A 26869-nucleotide genomic window follows, 5' to 3' on the forward strand; every position below is an offset into this window, starting at 1 on the left:
AAAAAGAAGGTAAGGTAGTCAAAAAATAATTTCATATTGTTAAGCTGTAGATATCTTTTCATGTCAGTAACATATATTTCTGGTTAAATTTTTCTCCCAAACACTACAGAGCTCAACTTGAGGCACTGCAAACATGTTTGCATTTTCTCTAGGCTAGGTGGGCTCATACTCTGCTTAGGAACTCTTTGAAATCTAGAAAACATTATGGTAATTTACAGAAGAAATTTTGTTTTAATTTGCCTGGTATGTAGGTGCCATAAATTAGCTTTGAGAAAAAAAATGTTTTTATTGAGTTACAGTAAGAATTTAGTTTTAGAGGGGTGCCTGGGTGGCTCAATCAGTTAAGTGTTGGATACTTGATTTTTGGCTCAGGTCATGATCTCATGGTCATGAGATTGGGCTCTGTTGGGACTCTGCACTGATGGTATGGAGCCTGCTTGGGATATTTTTTGTCTCTTTCTCTCTGCTCCTCCCCCTCTGAAAAAAAACCTTTTTTTTTAAATGAACCATTTCAGAGCACCTGGGTGACTCAGTCGGTTAAGCGTCCAACTTTGGCTCAGGTCATGATCTTCTGGTTCATGAGTTCGAGCCCCACGTCGGGCTCCCTGTGGTCAGCACAGAGCCTGCTTCAGATCCTCTGTCCCTCTATCTCTGCCTCTCCCCACCTCATGCTGTCTCCCTTTCAAAAATAAATAGTAAAATTGAAAATGAACCATTTCAAGACAGCAAAAGAAGACTATTAAATGGAGCCTGGGGATGCCATGCAGCTCCATAGGTCACATACTCAGGAGGACAGTTCTACCGGTCACCACCATGTATACATTAGTTTTAAATGAAGAATACTAAATAGAAATTCTTTTTTCTTTCTTTTTTTTTTTTAAATTAGAAATCCTTAAAAGATTAAAAAACTTTGGGGCGCCTGGGTGGCTCAGTCGGTTGAACATCTGATTTTGGCTCAGGTCTTGATCTTAGAGTTTGTGAGTTTGAGCCCCATGTCTGGCTCTGTGCTGACAGACTGGAGCCTGAAGCCTGCTTCGGATTCTGTGTCTCCCTCTCTCTCTGCCCCTCCCCTGCTTATGTCCCTCCCCCTCCCCTCTCTCTCTCTCAAAATAAACATTAAAAAATTAAAAAAAAACTTTTTTTAAAATTTATTTTTAGAGCGTGAGCTGAGGGGAGAGAGGCAGGGAGAGACTGTGTGCATCTTAGGCAGGCTCCAGGCTCAGCATGGAGCCTGACATGGGGCTCGATTCCATAAGCCTGGGATCATGAGCGGAAATCAAGAATCAGATGCTCAACTGACTGACCCGTCCAGGTGCCCCTTAAAGGGATTTCTCAAGTGCCCACATTACACTTTCCTAAGTGTAGGCTCTGAAATCCATATTCCTAACTTACAATACAGTTGACGATATTAGATAAACGCCAGTTTAGACAACCTGATACGCTCAACTATGGAAACATTTTTGAGTGTTCGTAAAAATCTGACCAACTTCTAAAAATCTTAAGGACAATTTCATGTTGGCTTATGATATTTGACTAGACTTTTAAAGATTGGGATTGAACCAGAAAAGGGCATTGCTCAGTAACTGGATTTGAGGGACAATATTTAAAGAAAAAAATTCCTTAGGGGAAAATCTATATATTAAGCTCAAAAAAGGTGCATGCTCTCGTTAGGGATGTGTGTCTATGTGTGTTTTACTTAATTTGTCAACTTTGAAATTCAGAAAAATGTACGATTCATTTAGTTTCCTATAGAGACTAATTTTAGGCATTAATAATGTTATACCTTCAATCAGAAATATAATTGATGTTAAAAAGCAGAGTTTAATGGTTTTTCTATATAAACTGTCAAGTTGCACCATTCTATGAATATGTAGATCTACTCAAATATTTGTTTCTAGAATAATTATTCAAATACACATATCTATAAATGAATAATTTTGTGATGTGACACTTCATGAGAATCAGACCTTCTAATGAAACTTAATTTTGGGAAAAAGTATGAAAGTTCAGGGATGATTATTTTTCTGATCAATTTTAAAAACTAGTCTTGAAAAGTAATCCATATATTACCACACTGGTAAATTTTTAACTTTTTAATGTTTATTTTTGAGAGACAGAGACAGAGCATGAGCTGGGGAGGGCAGAGAGAGGGGGAGACACAGAATCTGAAGCAGGCTCCAGGCTCTGAGCTGTCAGCACAGAGCCCGACAGGGGGCTCAAACTCACAAACTGTGAGATCATGACCTGAGCCAAAGTCAGATGCTTAACCGACTGAGCCACCCAGGAACCCTCACACTAGTAAATTTTTTTTGCAACATACGTTGGTCTTAATAAGGTACTTTAACCCAGAAAGTTCTATGTCTAAGAATTTATCATAAAGAAGAAATGGGACAAGTTTACAAGGTAGATTATAAAAATGTTTATTGCATCATTGCTTTTAAGAGTGTGAAATTGGGATCCATACCATAGAGTTTTAATCAAGTCAATTACAATGTATTCATAAAATGGAAATGGGTACACCATTAGAATGTTGTTGACTCTCCTGTACCAAAGAGTGGATTTAGACTATAGAAATTGAGAGAGGAAAAGAGGGGAAGAGAGCTAAATGTAAAAGGACTGGCAGGATCCAAACTTGAAAGTGGTAAGCTAAAGGATACTGTCTGTAATTAGTAGAAAATGAAAGCATAATTACATTACTCAAGGTTTTGAAGGTAACCCATAAAGAATTTACAAGTACCGATAAAAAGTTCACTGGGAGAAATAAACATAGTATATTAGAAGAAAGGACTGGAGGGGTACCTGGGTGGTTCAGTCAGTTAAACATCCGACTTGGGCTCAGGTCATTATCTTGCGGTTCGTGGGTTTGGACTCTGTGTCAGGCTCTGTGCTGACAGCTCAGAGCCTGCTTTGGATTCTGTGTCTCCCTCTCTCCCTGCCCCTCCCAAGTCTCTTGCTCTCTTGCTCACTCTCTCTCTCTCTCTCCCTTAAAAAAAGAAAAAAAAAAAAAAAAAAAAAAAAAAAAAAAAGACTGGAGGTGGGAGGTGATGAAAATGGTCCAGAGTCCATTGAAGTCTACAGACTGTCTAAACGGGCTAGGTCAAGAAACTGTGACTAGAGCTGTTCACCTTTTTTGGAAGCTTACACTGTTTATGGCCATTCATCTCAAGGTATTTTGTTGTATCATCCATACAGCACACCTGTGTCAAGCTTTCTTGTTGTCATATGCAAACAGAAGAGATTGGAGTTGTTTTTTTTTTTTTTTAATGTTTTCTAATGTTTATTTTTGAGAGAGAGAGAGAGAGTGTGAGCTGGGGAGGGGCAGAGAGAGAGAGAGAGGGAGACACAGAATCTGAAGCAGGCTCCAGACTCTGAGCTGTCAACACGGAGCCCGACACAGGGCTCCAACTCACAGGACTGCAAAATCCTGACCTGAGCCGACATCGGACACTTAACCACCTGAGCCACCCAGGTGCCCCTGGAGTCTGTATTTTTAACAACTAGAGACACGTGAAATGTAAGGATCTTTTTGAACTTCACTCAGAAAGGTTATTTTATTTTTTTTTAAAATTTTTTTTTTCAACGTTTTTTAATTTTATTTTTGGGACAGAGAGAGACAGAGCATGAACGGGGGAGGGGCAGAGAGAGAGGGAGACAAAGAATCGGAAGCAGGCTCCAGGCTCCGAGCCATCAGCCCAGAGCCTGACGCGGGGCTCGAACTCACGGACCGCGAGATCGTGACCTGGCTGAAGTCGGACGCTTAACCGACTGCGCCACCCAGGCGCCCCGATAAAGGTTATTTTAAAATCTTACAAATTCCCGAAAGAAATAATTGGTGGAACCATTAGATATAGAAATAACTACAAAAGAAACTAAAAAGTGTTGGAACATTTTGGAAGAGACAAGAAGTTGTATAATCATACGTATTTCTTTGATTTAAAACAAAATTTAGGGGTGCCTGGGTGGCTCAGTTGGTCAAGTGTCTGACTTTGGCTCAGGTCATGATCTCATGGTCCGTGGGTTCAAGCTCCGCATCGGGCTCTGTGCTGACAGCTCAGAGCCTGGAGCCTGCTTCAGATGCTGTGTCTCCCTCTCTCTCTGCCCCAACCTCCATCAAACTCTGTCTCTATCTCTGAAAAATGAATAAACCTTAAATTTTAAAACAAAATTTAAAACTTTAATACTGTGTTGAAATAGGAAAAACTTTAATACTGTTGAAATAAGAAAATGTTCATATATATTCAAGTGGAAAATCTGTATTGCTAAATAATATATCTTCACTTTTTTAAAAGTTTGTTTTGAGAGTAAGCATGAGAGCGTGAGTGGAGGAGGGGCAGAGAGCGAGAGGGAGAGCGAGAATCCCAAGCAGGCTCTGAGCTGTCAGCGCAGAGCCCATTGTGGGGCTGGATTTCACAAACCAGAGTGAGATCAGGACCTGAGCCAAAATCAAGAGTCGGATCCTTAACCGACTGACCCACCCAGGTGACCGAGTGCTATGAATTCTTGTAAGTTCTTTGTTGCTGTAATTTTTTTTAAACGTTTATTCATCTTTGATAGAGAGTGCAAGTAGGGGAGGGACAGAGAGAGAAGGAGACACAGAATCTGAAGCAGGCTTCAGGCTCTGAGCTATCAGCACAGAGCCCAACATGGGGCTCGAACCCACAAACTGAGATTGTGACCTAAGCTGAAGTCGGATGCTTACGTGACTGAGCCACCCAGGTGCCCCTAAATTCTTCTATAAATACACAAATGTGTGCTTTGCCCCTTTTTATCACATATGATGTCATATTGCATGCACATTGCTATGTCTTGCTTTTTTTCTCTCACACTGTCTTAGTTTTTTGTTGGTACATAAAAGAACATCCTCATTCTTTTTTTTTTTTTTTTTTTTTTTTTAACTGGTAGCACAGTATTTATTGCATGGATGTATCCTAGTTGGTTTAACTTTCTATTAATGGATATTTAAGTTTTCAGACTTCTTCAAAAATTTTTTTTTAATGTTCATTTTTGAGAGTGAGAGACAGAGCATGAGCAAGGGTGGGGCAGAGAGAGAGTGGGAGACACAGAATCGGAAGCAGGCTCCAGACTTTGAGCTGTCAGCATGGAGCCCGACGCACAGCTTGAACTCACGGACCGTGAGAGCATGACCTCAGCTGAAGTCGGACACTCAACCAACTGAGCCACCCAGGCGCCCCAAGTTTTCAGACAGACTTTTGAATATTAATAATGATACAAAGAATTCTCTTGTTTACACCATCTTACATTTGCATAAGGTTACATGTAGGATAAGTTCCTGTAAGTACAATTCTTGAATCAAGGCATATCTGTGTTGGCAGTTTGGGTAGACTTGGCCAAATTGTCCTCCAATGAAGTTAAAATAGTTGACCCTTTAGCAATGCATGAGCGATTTTATGTTGTAATTTCTTAGATAACATTGACAATGTTTAAGAATTTCTGTGTGTGTCTACATGAGTGATCAACCTTGACAAGTGACCTTCATGTGGACAAGGATAAAGTATGTACTTCTTATCAGGAATAAGAGGTGAGATTTATTATAAACCATATTCTAGAAATAATAGTTGAGTGCAGTTTGGATAGAGTACTTGGCCTTGTGAGGAGGGAATGTGAAACCTAGCAGGGGAAGCATCCTAGTCATATATTAAAATCTTACATTGTTAAATCTGAAGTTTCAATTTTGGATGCAATAATCTAGGAAAACCATGACTGAGTTGGCAGAAGATAACTAGAATAGTTACAAGGATACTTGGGCTAAAAAAAAATATTCTTGTTTGGAAAAACAAATGACAACTAATGAGGCTGGAATGTGTTAACTAAATATGATAAACTAAAAATAGGAATTTTTGATCATTCGGTCTCAGATACTTAGAATTTAGAGGCATATAAAACATTGGCTTCATTTAAAAGAAGCCAATTCTACTTCTTGTGCTGAATCAAATTCCAGATGGATCAACTATAGGAAAATATACTTTTTTCAAAATTCTTTTTTTTTTTTTTTTAAGATTTTTATTTTTTATTTTTTAAGTAATCTCTACACACAACAGGGGGCTCAAACTCACAACTCCAAGACCAACTTTTGCATGTGCCACTGACTGAGCCAGCCAGGTGCCCCTCTCTGCATATTCTTGATTGGAGAGGGCCTTTCTGAGATTCTGTAAAATCCAGAATTCATGACGATGGACAGACTAGGCTACAATCATAAAAGGCAACCAGATTAGAATAAATGTTCGCAAAGCAAATGATACATAAAATACTTAGAAAGAGCTCTTAGGGGCACCTGGGTGGCTCAGTCGGTTAAGCGTCCGAGACCCTTGATTTTGCCTCAGGTCGTGATCTTATGGTTTCGTGAGATCCAGCCCTGCGTTGGGTTCTGTGCTGACAGCTCGGAGCCTGCTTGGCATTCTCTTTCTTTTCTCTCTCTGCCCCTCCCTCATTTGCATGCTCTCTTGGTCTCACAAAAATAAATAAAAGCTTTTTTTTAAGTTTAATTTTTTTTACAAAAGATAAGTGCAGGGTGCCTAGGTGGCTCAGTCAGTTGAGAGTCGGACTCTTTGGCTTAGGTCATGGTCCCAGGATTGTGTGATCGAACCCCATAAGAGATTGTTTCCAGGCCCAACCCCTGCCCTGTCTCCTGTGTGCTTATGCTCTCTCTCAAATACATAGAAGCACACCAGTAGAAAACTAGAGGAGATGAACAAAAGAAATAAACCTACTGACCAAAGTCAATAAACCCGAAACTGTTAAATCTAACCTAGTAATGAAAACAAGACCTGTTTTATCCATTTCATTAAATGAAATGCAAAAATTGGCAAAATGTGATGTTCTGGGTATAGAAAAATAGACCTTGTCTTGTATTCTTTTTTTTTTTTTTTTAACATAGCATTTGCTTTATTGCTTTAATTCACAACCTGGCTGAGTCACACTTGCTCTGGGAACCATAATTTTGAATTTCTGGACTTGAATGCATCTTAACTATTCTCTTCACGAATGGAAAGTGGGGAAAAGAAAAGTGTCAGATGTAAAAGCCAGATACACAAATAGCTGTAAGAGAGAGTATGACTTAGTGTCACTGAGGGAACTATACTCAATTCTCAGTTCTCAAAATCGTTGAAAATATCAGCTGGGACACAATGTTAGGCTTATCCAGAAGAAAAAGTACTGGGTTCTTTTGCTGCCTAGGGCATACGTATACCCAAAGTGTCTTTTTTTTTTGCACTGCAATTCTTGATTGGGACTTATTCTTAGAGGTAAGAATAAACTACCTAGGAATGGAAAACTGGAATACATTTTTTTAAAAAAACACCTAAAGCAATTATACTTTATAAATAAAAACTAAATTTGGGGGCGCCTGGGTGGCTCAGTCAGTTAAGCGTCCGACTTCAGCTCAGGTCACTATCTCGCGGTCCATGAGTTCGAGCCCCGCGTCGGGCTCTGTGCTAACAGCTCAGAGCCTGGAGCCTGCTTCCGATTCTGTGTCTCCCTCTCTCTCTGACCCACCCCCGTTCATGCTCTGTCTCTGTTTCAAAAATAAATAAACTTAAAAGAAAAATAAAAAATAAATAAAAAAATAAAAACTAAATTTGGACTAGCCGAAGTGAAAGGTAAATGGTTGGAGAGGAAGCTTTCATAATGACATTTGATTTTATATGAAATTCAAATGATAAATCAACTGAGTCATTCAAATAAAAGTTTAGCTCATAATAATTTACCTTTAATAAACTGTCTGAAGAATTGTCATGGTACCATATCTAGGGAATACATTTAGTCCTTGTCTTGTATTCTTAAAAGCAGTTTGGTGCAATATATATTAAACTCTAAAATCATCTATTTTAAACGTTCTCTAATTTAGATTTATTTATACTATTAATACATAGTATCTGAATTATTTGCTTTGTAAAGTAAATTCCATCCAAATTCTTTCCTGAGGTAAGATGTTAATTTGTATGATAAAGACATTATGGGTGGGGCGGCGCCTGGGTGGCTCAGTCGGTTAAGCATCCGACTTCAGCTCCGGTCACGATCTTGTGGTTGTTGAGTTCGAGCTCCACATCGGGCTCTGTACTGACAGCTCAGAGCCTGGAGCCTGCTTCGGATTCTGTGTCTCCTTCTCTGTCTCTCTGCCCTTCCCCTGCTTGTACTCTGTCTCTTTCTCTATTACTCTCAAGAATAAATAAACGTTAAAAAAATCCTTAAAAATTAAAAAAAGACATTATTAGGGATCAATTTTATACACATTTTTAAGATGTAAATGTGAGGATACTTTTGCACTTTTTTGTGTAAGTTTAGATTGAAATGTATAGTTGTAGGTTTCAGATCCAAGGGTATTTTCATAAGTTTTCTGTGTTGGAGATGTTACATTTTTGAACTCAGAAATTTTCGTAGTTTCCAAATACTACATGAATCCTCCTTGAAGTTCCCGTTTTAAATTCTAGTCTCATTAAAAAAAAATAGCTAAACAAAACCATAAAATCTTGCTCCTAGAGATACCATTATTAAATAATCTGGTATAAATGAACTTATTCAAAGTGAGTTAAATTGAGCTTTGAATACTAGGTTGAATCTTGAAAGTATTTTCTACCAGTAAGAATTATAGAATGAGAACCTCTGAAAATGAGTGCAAGTTCATTAATCCAAACTGAGCTGAGTAGACCACTGTGTGATACAGGTTATAGAATAATTTGTTATAATTGGGTTTTAGGAGAAAAAGACAGATGGCTTGAAATCTCTTTTTTTAAAATAAGTCTTCAATTGCAAAAAAAGTTTGTATTAATTTACCTACAAGTCTAACAGTTTACTGAAGTTTTGGAAACATTGAAGAATGTTCTAGAAAGGGCTCAGTATTTAATAACCTTTCACTGTGGGTCTTGCCAGTGTGGTATTATCTGTTGTAAATAAGAGTTTTAGGACCCTTTGGAGGGAAGAATTTCCATAGCCTTTCTGTTCTTGTTTTTCCTTCCCATTCTTTCTTCAAACATGAGAAGTACAATACAAAACAGTCTTTTCAGGCAGACTTCTCTACTGTTAGCTTGGAATGGAAGGGAGTTCTATGAAAGACTTCACTAAATTAGATAGATAGCATAGCAAAATAACAGGGATTTTGGAATCACAACTAGAGTTCAGGTCTGTCTCTCTACTACTTACATATATATAACCTACATATATATTTATATATATACTGCCTACACACACATATACACATACTATATATATAACCTACATATATGCTTATATATATATATACTGCCTACACACACACATACACATACTATATGTGTGCTATATAATCTGCTATATAATCTTTGGCCTTTAATTTCTTAGAAAATGAGGATGGTCCTATTCGTAAGGAGAAACTATTTGGGGTAAACTAGAGTCTTTGGAAGGGAGGACAGAAGCCCGCGGAATGTTCATTAGCCTTTTTAAGTCTGTTTTGTGACTTATAAAATGGAGTTAATCTCTTCTTCATGGGGTTCTCAGATAATGAAATCTGATACACGTAGTGCTTGGTATGCACAGGCACTCAATAATTGTGAATTATTGTTACTATTATTGCAGTCATGTGGTGTCTATTTATGGAATTACAGCCTCTTTGGCCTTATTCAGTATTCTAATGAAAGATGAATCTGCTAACCTGGTGGGTAGATAAAGCCTTTTGCTTTGAAAGGCTATTACTAGAAGCAAGCACAGGGTGTATGCAATGAAGTGTGACTATTGGACAGCAAGAAAAATAGGGGTCTGAAGTAACAGCCCCTTATCCAAGCAGAAAACAGAGTCTGACGCAAGCAGTGCTTTCTAAATGGCTGTGAATGGAACAACCTGGCAGGAAATTTTTCCATCGAGACTACTAGTAATTACCCTGAGACTAAACTGGAAAATGTAAGAGCAATGGAAAATAAAAGAGTACCTGTATTGAATGGGTTAAGACTCTGTTGTACTTTAATTCAGAAACAAACTTTGGTGGTTGGAAAAAGTTGAAGTAATTAATTCTACAGTAAATTGTGCTAGATTAAATTTATTGGGGAGAAATCTCAAATCCCCCCCCCCCCACCCTTTTTTTAATGTTTGTGAGAGAGTGAACGAGGGAGGTGCAGACAGAGAAGGGAACAGAGGATCTGAAGCGGGCTCTGCATTGACAGGAGGCAGCCCGACCCGGGCCTCAAACTCACAGAACTGTGAGATCGTGACCTGAGCCGAAGTCGGACGCTCAAACAGCTGAACCACCCAGGCACCCTGGAATCTCAAATTCTGTATGCAGTCTCTAAATATAGATCTAGGGTCCACATTGAATCAGCTGCCACGAGCCAATTCCAACTGGACTTCTCATCATATATTTTTGACCTTGAGAAATTCATAGAATAAGTTTTTAAAAATTCCAAGAAAATATTTTTTGATGGGATAAAAATTTTGGAGTTTTGTTTTTATGGGCCCTTTGATCTTTTCTCCCGCCATTTATCATGTTGGTTCTCTTTACGTATTACAGTGTGCAACCCACAGACCAACAGCTAGAATTTTAGATGAGTCCATTAAATTCAGGCAATATTTGGGTACTTACTGAGTACCTGACAATGTACTAAATGCCAAGAATATAGAGAGACAAATAGGACATGGTCTTGTCCTCAGGACATTCATAGTCTTGTCAGGTGATAACAGCCAGTGATGAATATGATAGGCAGCATAGCTAACGTTTATAGAGCAACTTAAAATCTGCGTGACCATTGAAATGCTTTATATATGTTAACTCAGTCCTCCCAAGGGCTTTGATGTAAGTACTATTACTTTGTTTTACCAATAAAGACCTTGAGGCCTAAAGCTTCTAGTAAGTTGCCCAAAGTGAGCTGGCAGGGCAGGAATTTCATTGTAAGCTCTCTGGTCCTGTTCTGCCAGGCAGCCCCGTGAGTTACTTCTGTTTTGGTCAGAGTTTAGCTTATTACAATTATGACTTCAAAAGCCTATTATTCTTTAAGCCTTTAAGACATACCCTACAGGGTGCCTGGGTGGCTCCGTAGGTTAAGTGTCCAATTCTTGATTTCGGTTCAAGTCCTAATGATCTCGTGGTTGTGAGATAGAGCCCATTGGGTTCTGAGCCTGCTTGGGATGCTCTCTCTCCATCTCTGCCCCTACCCTGTATGTGTGTACGCACAGGCTCTCTCTTAAAAACAAAAAACAAACAAACAAATAAAAAAACCCTACAAATATTTCGTGGATTTATATTTTGTTACTATTAAAAACATTTGCTAGTACTTAAATTAATCCTATTAATACCATTTATGAATTTGATGAGAGTTCCTTAAACATTTCAAACCATACTTAGATATTTAATATATCTGATTTCTTCAAGTATTGCAAACTTCTAATAAATTTTTGGGGTATGGTTTTAATAAAGTCACAATCTCAAGAATTTTGAATAGTTTAAGAGCATACACTAGTGAGCATAATGGTTATAAAAGTTATTACTACTATAAATACAACTTAAACAAAAATGTTAGTTCTCTCTCTTCATCCAAGGGTTACAGCTTTATTTACCCAACCAAAATAGTTACTGTAGGGTTGTAGGTTGTAAATATAGGTCTTGGGGGATCAATAATTATAGGCTTGGTGGGTTTTTTTAACACATTTTTTAATGTTTATTTTTGAAGTCGAGAGAGAGCGTGAGCAGGCGAGGGGCAGAGAGAGAGGGAGACACAGAATCTGAAGCAGGCTCCAAGCTCTGCTGTCAGCACAGAGCCTGGCATGGGGCTCTAACTCATGAACCTCGAGATCATGATGTAAGCCAAAGTTGGACGCTTAACCGACTGAGCCACCCAGGTGCCCCAATAATGCCAGGCTGGTTTTATTGGCATAAACCCCTTTAATAGTAATGGGATTGTTCATGCTTGGACTTCTTTCTGTATGTTGTACTTACCCAATTTTTGACCACTGTGGCTTACCTACTTGAGAAGTGACAGGATTCTGCAGTCCTCATCCAGACCTTGCCTGGGCACCTTTCCTGTTTGATTTGCACGGGTGGAAGTTTGTCCTTTAGTCCTATGTCATAATTTGGGTTGATTGATATAAATTTAAATAAATATTTAGGAGAGTGAGGGAGAGAGTGCCCACAGGAGTAGGGGAGGGGCAGAGAGAGGAGGAGAGAGAGAATCCCAAGCAAGATCCACACTCAGCCCAGAGCTTGTCGCGGGGCTCCATGTCATGACTGGGAGATCATGACCTGAGCTGAAATCAAGAGTCTGATGCTTAACCAACTGAGCTACCCAGTCGCCCCTTGATGTAACATTTTAAATTAATATTGTTAGAAATTCAGGTGCATGGTAATCTTTTACCACAGGTCATCTCTAGCGCAAAAAATATCTTTTATGTGAATTAAGAGAAAGATGCCCCTGTAGGCAGATGACATAATGACAGAAAGGCTCCAGGTCAGCTAGGTAAGCCTGACTGGTGTTGAACCTCCACGTGCCCTCTTCACCACAGGTGTCATACAGTTCAGAAGATTTGTCCCCCTTTTGAATATCATTAAGACTTCTGAATTCTCATGGAAACAATGGTTGGGTTGCCATTTGGCCCTTTAACTGGCTCCTTTCTAGACTTTCTGGCAGAAACCAGCTATTGCAGTCCCATCTTGATTTCCACCCTCCCCCACCCCCATCCCCACCCCCATCCCCACCCCCTCCAGACTAGAGTCAGATATTCTCTTTGGGGCCAGTATCTTTTGTGGCAGAGCAGTATTGGATACTATGGATATGGCAGAGATGTGATGGCACGTGACATTGTTCTGTTGCATTACTGATACCGCCCTTCAGAGACAAAGCTCTCAAAGATCTGTTTTTCTTGGGCCATGGTGTTTCCAGTTTAACTCAGACTTCACTAAATCTTGTATGATTCTAATTGAAAAGATTTTCTGTCTCCTATTTATCTTTCTTTGAATCTCCCTCTTACTCTTGAGCCAACAGCTGTTGCCCCTCTGTCCTATACATACAACATTTCCTTATCAACTTCGATATTTGCAGGCAGGCCAAACTCGGTAGTTATGTTAGGGCTGTCGAAACTTCGTCTGATGTCATTGGATGTGTCCCTTCTTAGAACCTGCTGCCTCAGCCAGGCTTTGTTTGTAATCCTCCTGCAGTGCCCACCCAACCAGCTGTCTCCTTTGTGCCCATGTCCCTAGTCTTTGCTTCTTCCTTTCTTTGGTTTTCTCTATCCCAAAACCCAAATCTCACTGCACCATGGATTTTTTGTTTAGTAGAATACTTTGTCAAATAATTGTATTTTCCGGTTCGGAAAGACGGGTGAAAAATAATGGGTGAATCTTCAAAATGCTTTTCTGTCCTTGAGGTTTTCTGTTAAACCTGATACTAAGTTGCCTTGGTGGAGTTGGGTGTTCAGGTGGCTCAGCTATATTTATAATGTTTGATTCCTTAAAATGCCTAGTAGGTACACAGATGGATGTTTTGTTTTCTTTTAGACTGTCACTTAGGCCTGAAATATTTTTTTTTTTTTTTTTACACCATTCTTGTCTGAATATCTTGATTATTGGAGGGGTGGGAAAAAATGGATCATTAGTCTGTAGTAGACAGATGTATAATGATGTATGGATGTTCAGTCAGTATTACTCAAGGATTAGGCCCCTACTGTGTGCCAGACAGTGTTCTAGGCATGGAGGCTATGGTGTCCCTAAGATAATGTCCCTGCACTTGTGCGTTCTGTATCTAGGTGGGGAACAGACTAAGCGAATACACGTGAAATAAAATATCCTGATAAGTGTTGCATACAGCACAGAAAATGTGCATATGGACCATGGTACAGAGGAACTATTTTGGATAGGATGGGGCAGGACAGGTAACATTTGAGCAGAGACCTGAAAGAAATAGGGGAGTAAGTAACCTGAAGATCTAGGGTAGAATGGTCCACAAGTAGAAACAGGGATCCTTAGACAGGAATATATTTGCATACTTAAGGACCAGCCTTTCTAGAGAAAAGGAAGGCAGGCGAGGGATGGTGGGGGTTTTTAAAGTCCCAAAGATCAGCAGGGGTTTGTAAGGCCTTGCAGATTGTGGTAAGGGGTTTGTTTTTAACTCTAGGTATGATAGGGGAGTGTTTTGGAGGGTTTCAAGCAGAGAAGTGACAGAATCTTAGTGACCTTTCTGAAAGATTACTTTGGTCATTCTGCAAGGGATTGATCATAGAAAGCAGGTGTAAGGCAGGAAGGCCAGTTAACCATTGTAGCAGTTCAGGTGAGCGAGAATGGTGACTGGCACCAAGGAGGTAGACGTGGTGAGAAGAGGTCAAATTCGGGATATTTTTCAGAGGAGTGGAAATGAAAAGTTGAGGAGGAGGCCTAGGCTTTTGGTTTGAACAATTGGATGAATGTTGATACATCTCTTACCCCCCAATAAAGGAGGAACATAATTTGAGAATTTAATATAAAGCTTGATACACTTGGTATGTAGCCTGGGGAGGGATGTTAAGTAGGTAGTTGGATATGTAAATCTAGAATGCAGAGGAGTGACTGGGATGGGCATAAATAGGGGTCATCAGTGTATAGATGATATTTAAAACTTGGAGACTAAATGGGATCAGTACTTAAAACGAGTTAGTGACCAGGGAGAGGGGAGGAGTTCCAAGAATGAAGGTCCAGAGCTCTCTGACTTCAAGAGGTCACTGAAATGAGAGCAATTTGCAAAGGAGATTGAGGTGGTGTGGCCATTAAGGAGAAGAGCCAGGGAATTGTGGCGGAAGCCAAGTGAAGAGATTGTTTCAAGAAAGAAGTTATCAAAATAAGATGAGGGCTAAGAATCGATCATTGGGTTTAGCCAAATGAGAGGTCATGGGAGGTCTTCATAAGTGGTTTCATTGGACAAGACTGATATGGAGCATGTTGAGGAAGAAATGGAGACCGTGGATGGAAGCCATTCTTTCAGGGGTTTTTGCTACGAAGAGAAGTAAAGAAATGGAGTGATCGCAGAAAAGAGAGAGGGGATCTGGAGAAGTATTTTGTTTTTAAAGGTGGGAAGTATTTCAGGCTTTTAATGTGGTAATGGGAGTTGTCCACTAGAGGAGGAGAACACAGTGGCGGAGGGGACAGCCTTACCACAGCCTCACCTTTGTGGGCCCCCTCTAAACTGTGTGGAGCTGGCAGTCAGGGAAGGGTAGTTTTACCAGAAGGAATTATCCAACATTACATGAAAGATGAAACATTGGGAAGAACATGAAATATCTAACAGATAAATAACAATTATGTGTAATAGATACGTAACAATTAGGGCTACACAACATAGAACTACTATTTAGCCACTAAAAATCATTATGTTTGTGTATCAATATGTGGACATTTTTTGAGTTTAATTCCAGTATAGTTAACAGACAGTGTAATTTCAGGTATACAGTATAGTGATTCAGCACTTCCATACATCACCCACTGCTCATCACAGCAAGTACACTCCTTAATTCCCATCACCTGTTTCCCCATCCCTCCCCCCCCCCCCCCACACACACACACGCACCTCCCCTCTGGTAACCATCAGTTTGTTCTCTCTAGTTAAGAGTCTATGGGGCGCCCGGGAGGCTCACTCAGTTAAGTGTCTGACTCTTGCTTTGGACTCAGGTCATGATCTTAGGGTTGTGAGATTGAGCTGAGCATTGAGCCTGCTTGGGATTCTCTGTCTCCTTTCTCTCTGACCTTCCCCTGCTCATGCATGTGCACGGTCTCAAAAAACAAAACAAAACAAAACAAAAAACTGTTTCTTGGTTTGTCTCTTTCCCCCGCCCCCCCTTTGCTTGTTTCTTAAAGTCCACATGTGAGTGAAATCACAGGGTATGAGATCACGACCTGAGCTGACATTAAGAGTCGGATGCTTAACCGAGTGAGCCACCGAGGTACCCCTAAAATGGGTCTATATTTTGGCTTTTTAATCCATTTTATTTCAAGTTTTTGGTTTATTTTTGCTTTTATTTCCCCATTATTGGATAAATCCAGTATTTCCTTGGTTTGAAAGTTGTACATTCTACTTTTATTCTTTTGATAGCTGTCCTTAACTCCTAATTTGATTAATACACATACTTGTGTTTGTTTTTCCTATTGAAAACCTTTTTCCTATTTTAAACCATTAAATGTATGTATTGCCCCCAACATACTTCAGAAAAGACAGGTATCTTAGATGTATCTAAGATGTTTCCCCTTTCTTTCTACAACCCTCTCCCCACTGTGCCCCATCACCCAATAAAAGTGCTTTGATTTCTAAGTAATTTTAGTTCTAGAATTGCTATGGATTTACTTTTTTTGTTTTGTACCTTACACAGTGGTAAACTGGTATTCCAGAATAGGTATTTCTTCTTTTTAGAATACTTCTAAGAAAGTCTTTGTGTGATAAATCTTCTGAGGCCTTGTATGCTTGAAACAGATTTATTTTACCCTTGTATTTAAATGGTAATTTAAGTATAAATTTTCAGTTTCGACGTTCTTCCCCCTCACACCAGCCCCCACCCTCATACCTTTGAAAATACCCCTCAGTTTCTTAGAACCAGCGTTGCTTTTGAGCAATCTGGAGTCGGTCTGATTCTTGGTTCGCCTTTATACATGATTGACTTTTTCTCTATATATAAACTCTTGGAGTTTTTCTTTCTTTTTCGTTACTTTTCATCTCATTACACTGTAACTAGTTGTAAAACCCACCTTCCGCCCGCCCCTGCTTTTCTGTTTCCTTTTTGAATCCTTTCAATCCAAAGCCCTGCATCTCTTTCTAAATCTGGGAGTTCTCAATTATTAGGTCGTTAGATATATCTCTCTTCATGTCCCCCACACCCGGGCCTCCTATTACACAGAGATGGTAATGCTTCCCCTTCAGTCCTCTACCGGTTAATGTTTCTTGAGTGCTCCCTCTTTTTTTCCCTTTGTGGTGTCTTCTAGGAGAGTTTCTTAACCGAGTCTTGTGCTGTGTAGCCTAGCTGTTGGGTTCTTGAATCTCAGCTCTTAGAATTCACATGCTGTTAACTCTCCTTGGCTCTTACTGTCATACTACTTGTTCGTGCTACGTGTTTCCAGGTACGGAGTCCATCTTTGAAGCTCTTTACTAATCTACTCTTTTCCATACTGATCCATCAACTTGAGTTTGGGCTGATATGGATGGTTTGATTTTGTTTTTCTCTATAGCAGTTGTGCCCCCGGGGCAGATTCATCTATTTGCCTAGGAGTTCTTTTTTTTCTGGGGCATTAGCCATCTGCTCTGTTGACACATCCCTGGACATCCCTGGCTTGTTGCCTCTGAGAAGTTTCTCTGACAATAGCCGTCACCCCACCTTGGCTGTGAAGGTGCGTAGGGAGTGGAAGGTGCACTTGGGGCTTTGCAGTTTTTTGTACCTATTATTTAACTGCTCCCCAGCCCGGCCCACTCGAGCGTACCACTGTAGTACTGAGCAGTGGTGAGCAGTGAGCAGTGGGGGCAATCTAGAGAAAGCAACACCCCTAAAGAAACTGCTCCCCTACCCGGGCTTCTCCGTGGCACCTGCTCTGGGCAAGCAAGGGCCTCTCCTCCCAGCTGAAATCTGGCAGCCCTCTGTTGCCTAATGTTTTCTCACTGCTTCTATGTTTCGATAACCTGTCTCTGGAATCTCTACAATTGAGTTGGAAGCTCATCCTAGTTTGCCATCTTGTGGAAACTGTGTATAACACTTGAAAACATTAAAGGGAGGTTAAAAAGATAAGGATGGAAGTATATACATATTCCAGGGCTCTTTTTTTAAGTGTGTTTACTTGGGGAGAGAGTGAGAGCAGGGAAAGCAAGCATGTGAGAGGGGTTGGGGGGGGGGGGCGGAGAATCTCAAGCAGGCTCCACGCCCAGCACAGAGCCTGACGCAGGGCTTGGACCCACCAACTGTGAGATCATGACCTGAGCCAAAGTCAGACGCTTAACCGACTGAGCCACCCAGGCGCCCCTCCAGGTCTCTGTTTTAATGATTACCTCTTCCACAACAACAAGTAATTTGGTTTTTTAGGTAAGATGATACATTTCACTTTAGTATTCTCATTTGAGTACTTATTTTTTGTTACAGTTTTTTTTAATGTTTATTTTGAGAGAGAGAGAGCAGGGGAGGAGCAGAGAGGGGTCCAGAGGATCCAAAGTGGGCTCTGTACTGACAGCAGAGAGCCCGATGCACAGCTCGAACTCACGAACTGTGTGATCCTAACCTGAGCTGAAGTCAGCTGCTTAACCAACTGAGCCACCCAGGTGCCCTTGAATGCTTATTTTGAGCATTGGATTCTATTTAAACCAATCAAATATTTAATTTGTATCTTCTATGTCTTGGGAACTGTTTTTCAGCTGTGAGAACACAGCAATAAACAAAGTGGACAAGAGTTCCTGCCTTTATGGAACTTATAGAAGACAATAAACAAGATAAAAATATAAAATAAAAACTATTTCTTAGTGAGTTGAATTTAACATGGGTTGTGGGCTAGCCAAGTAAATGAGGGGGAGTGAGAGGGACCTGGGAGTTTAGGGTCTAATTAAAATGACTGACAATAGAATGAACTAAAGCTAGATCGGGTGGGGAAAGTGGGCATGAGGGTGGTAGGCACAAGGGATTAGAAGTGAGGCAAAGGATTTTTGGAATTGGGGATGCTAACAGCAATGATCTAAAAAGATAGGAGGTGGTGGTTGGACAGTAGATGTTTGGAATTGAGATAATGGCAGGGTTGTAGTAATTGTGAATGTTAGAGTTCAAGGGAGTAGCCGTGGAAGAAAGTGACTATAAGAACAGTGTACAATAAGAATGTTGCAAGAGAGACTTCCATTTGTGCCTGTGAAATTGAGTAGTGGGGATGAGATATACCCTCCATCCCTAAACAAGCAGAAATCTGTAGCAGGTATATTGAAGTAACCATTTTCAGATGTTGGACAATGGGCAATGAAGGAAAATGATCCCTGAGAGAAGGTGAGCCCTGTGATTGCCCCGGCTTATTACCTGGAGGTCCTAGTACAAGGAGGGGCAACCTAAACAGAGCCTGGCAGTCTCCTTGAGTTGGAGACAGAGTTGAGAGTTTAGGGAGATCAAAGAGATAGGAATTTATAGAATATTGGAGAAGAGAGAGAGCTCCAGAGATCTGCCAGTGTTTCTTCCGAGTCTTCGGTAGAGTATGAGATGTATCTGTGTGAGGAAGCCACTCAGGGCTGGTGAAAAATGAGGGATGGCCTTGGAGTCCTGGGCTTCCTGTGGTGACTGGCATAAAGGACATGATGGAATTAGTCCTGCTGGTTTCCAGGCAGACAGTGGTGGAGAAGCTGTGAATATTGTGTGCAGAAAGGGCACAGGGGCAAAAAGGGGCAGAAAGAGGGAGCATCTTGCCAAAACACTCAGAGTTCTGGAGTTCCCACTTGACCTTGATGATGGAGGAGGTCTGCAGGGGGATTGTCCCACTGTAAGGGTTACCGTTCTCCCTTAACTCCTGCTAAGGGAGGCGTGGAGTCCTGTGAGGGGTTGGACTTAACAGCGTTGAACCTCCAAGAATCATGTTAATGTTCTCCTTTTCCTAGACACTTTTTTCCCCCAGAAGAATACACCCCTAATTGATGGCTTCAAAACAGGATTCATTTAACAAAATGTGTTTTCCAGCAAATTTACAGAAGACATCGGTTCCTTTAAGAATCACTTCCATTGTTTATATGTACATATGTGTTAGTGTGTTTGTGTGTGTGTGTGTGTGTGTGTGTGTGTGTGTGTGTGTGTATAACACATCCATATTCTAGTAGTAATTTCAGCCTAAAGATCGTTGCCTAAGGTAAATTCCCAGTAAAGGAGACTTTCCAAGGCCCAATTAGAACTTCTCGAGGTTGGAATGATCCACTCATCTCTGTGTTCCTTGGCCCACATTATATGGGCATTCGGTAAAGATTTGTTCAGTAAATGTATTTCAAGTGAAATGTGGCATTGTGGGTGATTGAAGCCTTCCTGTGAGTTTTGTCGTGGGTACTGAGGCCGCCAAGCTTGTGACTTCTGCACATACGGGCTTGTGAGACCGAGCTAGGTTGCCAGCCAGGCGAGCGGGCTGAGTTGGAACCTTTCTTACTGGGTTTGTGGGAGGGGCTGGGAAATTTTTCTGTGAGGAGTGACAGGGAAGAATGCCTGACTGTGCACATGTCCAGGTAGCGGCTTAAAGTAAGAAAAGCAGAGTACTTTCTGAGACTCGTGTCCTAAAATTGAGACCTTTTAATTTTATTTATATTTTGAATAAGTAATATGTTCACATTCTTAAAAACTTAAAAGGCTCAAAACTGAAGTGGTCCCCTCCCACCCCTGTCTGCAAGTTGCCTAGCCATTCAGTTCCCCCTTCCTAGAGGCAATCATGGTGTGACTTCTTTTTTTTTTTTTTCTTCTTACAGTTTATTATGTATTTTGGGAGAGCGAGAAAGAGAGGCCAGGGAAGGAGAGAGAAGGGTGGGGGGGAGAGAGAGAGAGAGAGAGAGAATGAATGAATGAATGAATATCCCAAGCAGGCTCCACACTGTCAATGCAGAGCCCGATGTGGGGCTCGAACTCACAAACTGGGAGATCATGACCTGAGCTGAAACCAAAAGTTGGACGCTTTAACCCACTGAGCCACCCAGGCGCCCCCATGGTATGATTTCTTAAAAGAGGAGATGACCTTTTAGATGATGGATCAGGTTAGGAAATAATGACAGGAGGTTCTTAGTAAGTCACTATTGTATGCCAAGCATTGTGCTGAATATTTTATATAGAATTTGTTTCATCTTCATACCAGTCCTTTGAGGAAGGTGCTGTCGTACTTTGTCTTCTGTGCTCAAACCTCTTCCTGCCCCATCCTTGTCAGCCGATTTAAACTTTGCTTCTTTGTTTTTTGCAGACCATCTTTTTCTCTCCCGTTACAGCTGAAACATCCCTCTGTTATGATCTGGATCCAGTGATGTGTTGGAACTGGCTCCTATCAGCTTGAAAGACTGATTGTATTCTCTTTCCAACTCTGTGTTCAGTTCATTCTGGTAGTAACTTGGACTGAGTCGTAGTAGGAATATTTACACCATGGTAACTGGCAAATGCTACAAATCAGAGCTGGTTTTTCCAGAGAACTAGTTGTTAAACATTTATCAACACACCACCGGATCCCCTCCCCCTCTTAACTCTGTTGTTTAATGAGCCAACTAAAGGTAACTGAAGGATGGAATCTTTAAAAACCACATAGACATACCTTAAAAACACGATTTCAAAAACACTTGCAGTCATGTGACAAACTGTTTAAAACTTTCGATTATGAAGATGTTCAAAAATGCAAAAAAGTCAAAAAGCTAGTATAATGAATATTCATATACCTAATTCCTAGATTTGATAGTTCTTAATGTTTTTTTTTTTTTCCTGAACCATTTCAAGGTAAATTGCAGACATCACGGCACTTCCCTCTGAAACGTTCAGCGTACTTGTCCTGCATGATCCTAATTCCATCATCACTAAGAAGTTTGTAGTTCTCCAAAGTCATTTTTCTATCTAGTCCATATTCGTAGTTTTCCAATGGTCAGTTTTCAAAAAACTGACAACTTACGGTTTTTTCTGACAAGGATTCAATCAAGATTTGTGTATTGGATTTGGTGGTTCTTTTTTCTCTTCTAAGCTAGAAAAACCTTCTCCCTCTGACTAGTTTTCTCATGATATTGACTGTTTGCCTTTTTGTGTGAGTTACAAATATACACAAAAGTAGAGAAAATAGGCAATGAACCACAGCATAGCCAACACCAGTTTGGTAACTGTCAAGATTTTGCCACATAAGCTTCATTAATCTTTTTCCTTTGCTATAGTATTTTAAAAACAAATTCAAGACATCCTGTTGTTTGACCCCCTGGTAACTCTAAAAGAGATGTTTTCCTACGTCACCAAATTGTTTATTCAAATAACACCAAACAAAATGAATGACGACATTGACTTTTTGAAGAAAGCAGTCTAGTTTCTTGGTCGTGTCCTACATTTTGGGTTTCTATGATTGTTTCCTCATGAGAGCATTTCATCTGTCTATCCTGTATTTCCTCTACACCAGAAATGGGATTCGAATTTTTGATTAAGTACTTTTGGCAGGAATACTTCATAGAGGATGAAATGTACTTCAGAGCGTATCACATCAGGTAGCACATGAAGTCTGATTTTCCACTATTAATGATGTTAAATTTGATCACTGCCCGTGGTCTCCATTGTAAACCTAGGTTCTCCCCTTTGGGATTAGCAGTAATCCTCAGAGCAGTGCTTTGGCACCACATGAATCTTCTGTTCTCCATCAACCTTTCCCTTAATGGTTTGAGCAGCCATTACTGTTTGCCTGAGTTAATTTATTGCAGCAGGCATTGGAAAATAGTATTGCTGTTTTTCTGATACAGATCCAGGGCATTTTCTTTTGAGCGTGGGTTCACTGATTGGTGTTTCCTGTGATAACGTATGAAGCTCGTCTATAATTTATCTTCCCTAACTTCTTTAAATCTTCTCTAAACTTCAGTTTTCTTTTTTTCAGTAGACAAACGGTAAAAAGCATTTTTGCAGCCATCCTAGTGCAGAATCTTCGTAGAGTATTCCTCATGTTCACAGTTGATCATAGTTGCCATAGAAACAACAACTCTTTATTGTCATCAGTTTCTATAATTTTTAAGTTACATAGGTGTGGCATCAAGTACAGATATTATAAATAGGTTTGGGAACAAAAATACCCAATTCTTAGTAGACCTTCTTCTTAATCTATGGGAGCAAAGGAGGTAGAGTACTCGATGGTAACCTATGAGCCCAAAGCATTCAGTGTGCTGGAGTCCTCGGTCCGTGTGTTTCACAGGGAGAATGGAGTGTGTCCATTCATCAGCAAGTTGTTACACAGAGGTCAGCTTAAGGGAGAGTCTACCATATTGGAATTGTACTTGCCTTGTCTTCCCCACCTGACTTCCGGTTCCTTGACCGTAACGTCTTATTTATACGTGTTTTTTTGTTTTAATCCCTAGTGTTCAGTACGGTGCCTAGCATATAATGAGTGCTCAGTAAAAATATTTGATGAACAAATCCATGACCTGCACCAGAGGGGACCGCAAGTGAATTCAGATCTTAAACATCGTAATCTTGGCATTATCTTTGCAAATGTCAGGGTTGGTGTGGTCGTTGCATATAACTTGGTCTTTCGTTGGTGTTTCCGCTTCTCATTCCCTCAGTCTCTGAGCCTTTCTCTGCTCTGTGCCAGCTTCTTTGACTTTATTGTGTATTGCAAGCCACCTGTGTTTATTATCATTCCAGTTTCCTGACAAAGATGCAAAAAGTGCGCGACGGTCTTGCTGCAGTGGTCCTATGCACAAAGCGAGAGGAGACTCCGAGTAAAATACAAAGTAGTTCCTTAGTTCTCTAACCTAGAGTTTAACCAATCCCAGGAACTGAAGTCTTCTGTTTCTTCACAGAGGAAATATGACAAAGGCAGTGGCTGTACAAGCTTCCTTCATGGGCCGCCCTCCCCACTGCCTCATCCAGTAAGCGGGAGCAACTACTTCTAGAGGTGAGAGGGGAGGGAGGACAACCTCCGTAACCCATGTGATCCACCTAGCTGCACAATCTCGGTTTCGAGAAACAGAGTGAACAATGGGTAGAGTCACTACATTGAAGAACTTTAAGACAAAACAAACCTGCGTAGGATTGAATGCTCAGGTAATATAAGTTACTTTCTTTGATAGAAGCCTATAACCTGTATTTTAAAAGCCACTTGTAGCTGAGTAATCCCAGTGATCCCCGGGTCCTGTTTCTACATATATTAAAAGGTATTAAACATGTACATTTGAGATAATTTTTAACTTTCAGAACCAGGAGAAAATTCATTAGTAACACAGTCATCATCATTTTTTTGAGTACTTACTATGTGCCAGGTATGGTGTTAAATTCTAAATTTTTACCATTCAATTTTCGTAGGAAACTTAAGATTTATCTCTATCTTACAGGGGATTAGTTACACCAGAACCAAAGGATCCAAACCCAGATCTAGTTGTAATTTTAAGCCCCTTAAACACTGACCATATTCTCTGGGGTCCCCTCGTGCATACTTGAACTATAAAACCTGTGACTCTTACTGTGAGGATAGGTGACCAAGGGTGACCTAGATATTCTGAATGTTATGTTAGGAACCAAGGTGATGTTCTTACTAGGTGGTTGTAGCATCTTCTCCCAGAAAGCTTAAGGCATGTATGTTAACATTTTTATCGAGGGGCAGATCCCTTAGAAGGATGTTCTCTTTTTAAAGATCTTTACATGAAAAATTGAATGTTGAGATCTTTTGAACATTCAGTAAGCTAAATGCATATATATTTTTTTAACCTGATGAGCTATCCTATTTGAATGAGTCTTGGTTTCCAGGCTGAATTCATGTTGTATGTTTAAGAAGACAATGAAAATTCTTTGAAGATATTCTCAGACTCAACAGGAAGGAGAATAGGGTTTGATTACTACTTGCTTTTCAAGCTGGCTTCATCTGGGGATAAACTGTGTTGTAACTTTTCTAGGACTTGGTGCCAATAGGAGTTAAAATAATAAAATCAGTTCAATTAAATTAAATGGGAAATGAGAGTCTTTTATGTACAAGGCCTTAGATTAGGTAACAACAATTGGTCACTCTTCTGGGAAGTGGTGGCTAAAATTACAGTCGACCAGCAGTCACTGGCCTCATTTACTTCATTGTGCCCTAGGAAGAAAAACAATCTATGACAAGAGCTTGCAAAGGCAATACCATTTTTTCCTGGTCTTCATCTGCTTTCCCACTTTCTTATGATTAATTTGAGCTATTTTTTTTTTTAACATTTATTGAAAGTATTGTATACCAGACACTGTGCTTAGCTAGTTTCTGAGGCTTTCGATATAAAAGAGAACTCTTGCCTTCAAGAATCTCACGGTGTCACAGAGGAGAATTATGAGACAAGATAATCGATGCGTTGATGGAGCTAGCGAAGGCTCTATGGAAACAGATACAGGACAACCAAACCCAGCTGGCATAGGCAAGGCTAGGAAGACTTCCAGGATGAGAAGATACTTGAATTGTGTCTCAGAGGAAGAGTAATAGGCAAGGAGCCAAGGGAAGAAAAAGGTGTTCTTGGCAGAGGAAACTGTGAAACTGCACATCTGGTTTGGAACATGGCAGATGCTGTGCTGTGGTGAGGAATGAGAAAAGATGTAGGAGATGGGGCTGGAGAAAGGGCTGGGAATCCTGTCACGAAGGGTGTTGCAGGCCATTCTGAAGCATTTAAACTGTCCTAAATGTAATGGGCAGCCGCTTAAGAATCGTAAGCAGGAAAATAACCTGTTGAGATTTGCTTTTTACGATGAGCTGTTGGAAGGTTGTTGCAGTTCAGAAGAGAAATAGTGAGGGCCTGTAATTAGTGAGGTGGTGATGGGGTTGGAGATTATTGGAGAGATTCAGTAGATATTTAGGAGACAGTCTTAAATTTAGAATTTAGCACAGTGTTTGGCAACCAATCTGTCCTAGCAGGGTAGACCTAGAGGAAAAGGAGGAATCTAAGATGACTGCCTCGATTTCACATTTGATAGATACTGGTGCCATTCATCGGCAAGAGAAATGGAAGTGGAGGAACAGATTGGATGTTTTGGATGTGTTGAACTTGAGATGCTCGTAGGACAAGTGAAGAGAATGAAGTAGGCTGTTGGGACCTCTTTTAAAGTTTTCATTTATTTATTTATTTTTTTTTTTGAGAGAGAGACAGACAACACGAGTGGGGGAGGGGCAGAGAGAGAGAGGGAGAGAGAGAATCCCAAGCAGGCTCCGTGCTGCCAGCCTTGGAGCCCCACATGGGGCTCAAACTCACAATCCACAAGATCATGACCTGAGCCGAAACTAGGAGTCGGACCCTTAGCCAACTGAGCCACCCAGGCACCCCCAGTTGGGATATTTTTTATATCTGAAGTTGAGGAGAGAAGACTGGACTGGAGGGTGGTGGTGGTATATAGATTTGAGAGTTTTCAGTCTGTGCGTTATCTACTTTGGTTACCATTACCTGATTACCACGTAGTAGAAAGCAGACTTACCATAAAGCTAATGAAGTTTAGGGTTAAGTGCTTTTCACATGCATAGGTGCCACAAAGGGCTCTAGCAAATGTGTTTACATGATCATATGTTTTAGTAAAATTTGCAAAGTCCAGATGTTTTAACTACAATTGGTCAGGATTGTTCTCTTGCCTCTTTGATTTACCCTCTCTCACGCTCTTGTCTGGTGATGTCAGAGTGGTCCCAGGCATTTTTTGGAGTCCAGCTGTGGGGAAGTTGAGCTGGACATACATCTGGTTAGGGTCTGCAGTCCCTTCTATGTGTTAAGTTACTGCTAGCCAACCCAGTGTAGAAAAGGCAGGGAGAAATACTCCTGCCCGTTGTGACCCAAACGTGCAGGCCCAGCATTCGTCGTGTCAGGACACAAATGTGTCCCAACACACCTGGCACCAGACTCGTGGAAATAAAAGACAATGAGATGTATGAAGCCAGAAACTGGTTGGTAGAAAAACTTTCCCACTCATCTGATGTTTTAGCCAGAACTTTGGCCTCATACAAAGGCTTGAGTACAGGGAAGGTTATTTGGAATGGGATCCCAGGGAACAGGTGTTCAGGACAAAGGAAGTGAAATGGGAAGGAGGGAAAGAAATTCAAGGATATGATAGTGTTTTGGCTGTGGCTACAGGCAACAGGTGTCGCCTACCTAGGACATTTTGAAAAGCCATATGAAATGCTCCTAGAACTGTGCTCTGGGACAAGAGGAGGAAGTTTCCTCCCAGGGGCATGGGTTCTTCGCTGTTCCGGATTGCACGCGCCTAACTGCAGAGATTTCGGAAGTCCCCTGGCAGAAGCCAGCAGCACTTT

At 40.6% G+C, this 26869-nt stretch overlaps 1 protein-coding gene across 4 annotated transcripts in view; it reads left to right on the forward strand.

Moving 5' to 3' along the window:
- CNNM2 (cyclin and CBS domain divalent metal cation transport mediator 2) overlaps positions 1-26869 on the forward strand; it is a 142643-nt gene that overhangs the window by 72841 nt on the left and 42933 nt on the right. Inside the window, exon 2 of one of the 4 annotated variants that reach the window (XM_042908177.1) lies at positions 23424-23499. The exons of the other annotated variants lie outside the window; for them this stretch is intronic. Coding sequence (XP_042764111.1) covers positions 23424-23434 — 11 coding nt within the window. The 3' untranslated portion in view covers positions 23435-23499. Of the gene's footprint in view, positions 1-23423; positions 23500-26869 lie in introns of those variants that run through there. 4 annotated transcript variants of the gene reach the window in all.

This window comes from Panthera leo, chromosome D2 (assembly GCF_018350215.1).
Source record: "Panthera leo isolate Ple1 chromosome D2, P.leo_Ple1_pat1.1, whole genome shotgun sequence".
Lineage (NCBI taxonomy): Eukaryota > Metazoa > Chordata > Mammalia > Carnivora > Felidae > Panthera > Panthera leo.